The sequence below is a fragment of the Tupaia chinensis genome, unplaced genomic scaffold (genome assembly GCF_000334495.1).
Source record: "Tupaia chinensis unplaced genomic scaffold, TupChi_1.0 Scaffold000426_1, whole genome shotgun sequence".
In the NCBI taxonomy this organism is placed as follows: Eukaryota; Metazoa; Chordata; class Mammalia; order Scandentia; family Tupaiidae; genus Tupaia; species Tupaia belangeri.
Genome location: NW_006159931.1, coordinates 2,218,415 through 2,219,710, shown reverse-complemented (window position 1 = coordinate 2,219,710; position 1,296 = coordinate 2,218,415). Strand labels below are relative to the sequence as shown.

Below are 1,296 nucleotides of genomic sequence, written 5' to 3'. Positions count from 1 at the left end.
TATATACACACACACTCACACACACTACACACACACACACACACTCTACACACACACACTATATACACACACACACACTCTACACACACACTATATACACACACACACACTCTACACACACACTATATACACACACACTCACACACACTACACACACACACACACACACTACACACACACACACTATATACACACACACTCACACACACACACACTATATATATATATATATATATATATATACACACATGCACACACATACACACACACACACACACACATATATCAGTGTGATCTATTCTTTCCTCTTTTCCTGAAGTTAGCCCTTGCCGGGGACCATTCGTAGCCCAGACTGTCAGAAGCAGTGTCACAGGTCCTAGGAAGCGGACATTGTTCAGGCTCTCGATAACAGCCCAGTGGCTGGCCACATGGGCATGTGTCCCCACCAGCAGGCCCTTCCCAGCGCCGTGCTGTCATTTTTAATCTTGGCCGAGTTTCAGCAAGACTCAGAGTTGCCTTGTCAGTGACAGTACTCCACACGACTTCTCCCTCCCGGCGCCGGGCCCGCGTTCCCCTGGGCCTTACTCTGCCTGTGCAGAAGGCACAGTGGGAGCAAAATTTCAAATTTTGTTCTTTGAGTTCTTTTTTCTTTTTTTAGATTTTTTGCTGTAGGGCACGTGTGCTTACTGAAGAGACAGAGAGACAGAAAGTGAGAACTCAACCCCCGGCGGGAATGGCCACTGCAGTCCCTTCTCCATTCTCCTCTCAGCATTTTTGGCACGCATGCACATGCCCCGGGCATGGATTTCAAACCTCCAGGTCCAGGACGCAAACTACAGTCAGCCGTGTGGGAGTCCAGCGCCTTAACCTCCACGCCACCTGCTGGCCCCAGTACTTCAAGTTTTTAAAATTGTTAACATTAGCAAGTACAACTGGAGTCACGTGGGGGAAGACCCTGGGCTTGCCTGCCAGACCTCTCTGAGCTCTCAGTACATGTGAGCCCGTGAGGCAGGTCAGCTGGGGCTGGGGGTGGGTCACGGCATGGGGACCCGGTCGGGGCCCACACTCTCTCTCTGTCCTAAGAAAGGAACTTATTTTTTCTTTGTTAAGTTTCTGTCTAGTGTCCTTGAGTTGTTCTTTGGATCTAGTCATTCTTTTTCTTTCTCTTCCTCTTCTTTTTCTCCTATGGACAATGCAGCTCCTGAGGATGACCATCGCCAAGCAGAGACTTGGGGACGAAGACATTGGTGTGCGCCACTTTGCAGCCCATGAGCGCGAGGGCTTGGTTCAGCCGCC

At 49.8% G+C, this 1,296-nt stretch overlaps 1 protein-coding gene across 1 annotated transcript in view; it reads left to right on the top strand.

The window, feature by feature from the left end:
- CCDC149 (coiled-coil domain containing 149) overlaps positions 1 to 1,296 on the top strand; it is an 80,558-nt gene that overhangs the window by 47,716 nt on the left and 31,546 nt on the right. The window contains exon 5 of the mRNA XM_027774376.1: positions 1,199 to 1,290. Within this exon, the coding sequence (XP_027630177.1) occupies positions 1,199 to 1,290 (92 nt within the window). The remainder of the gene's footprint in view (positions 1 to 1,198; positions 1,291 to 1,296) is intronic.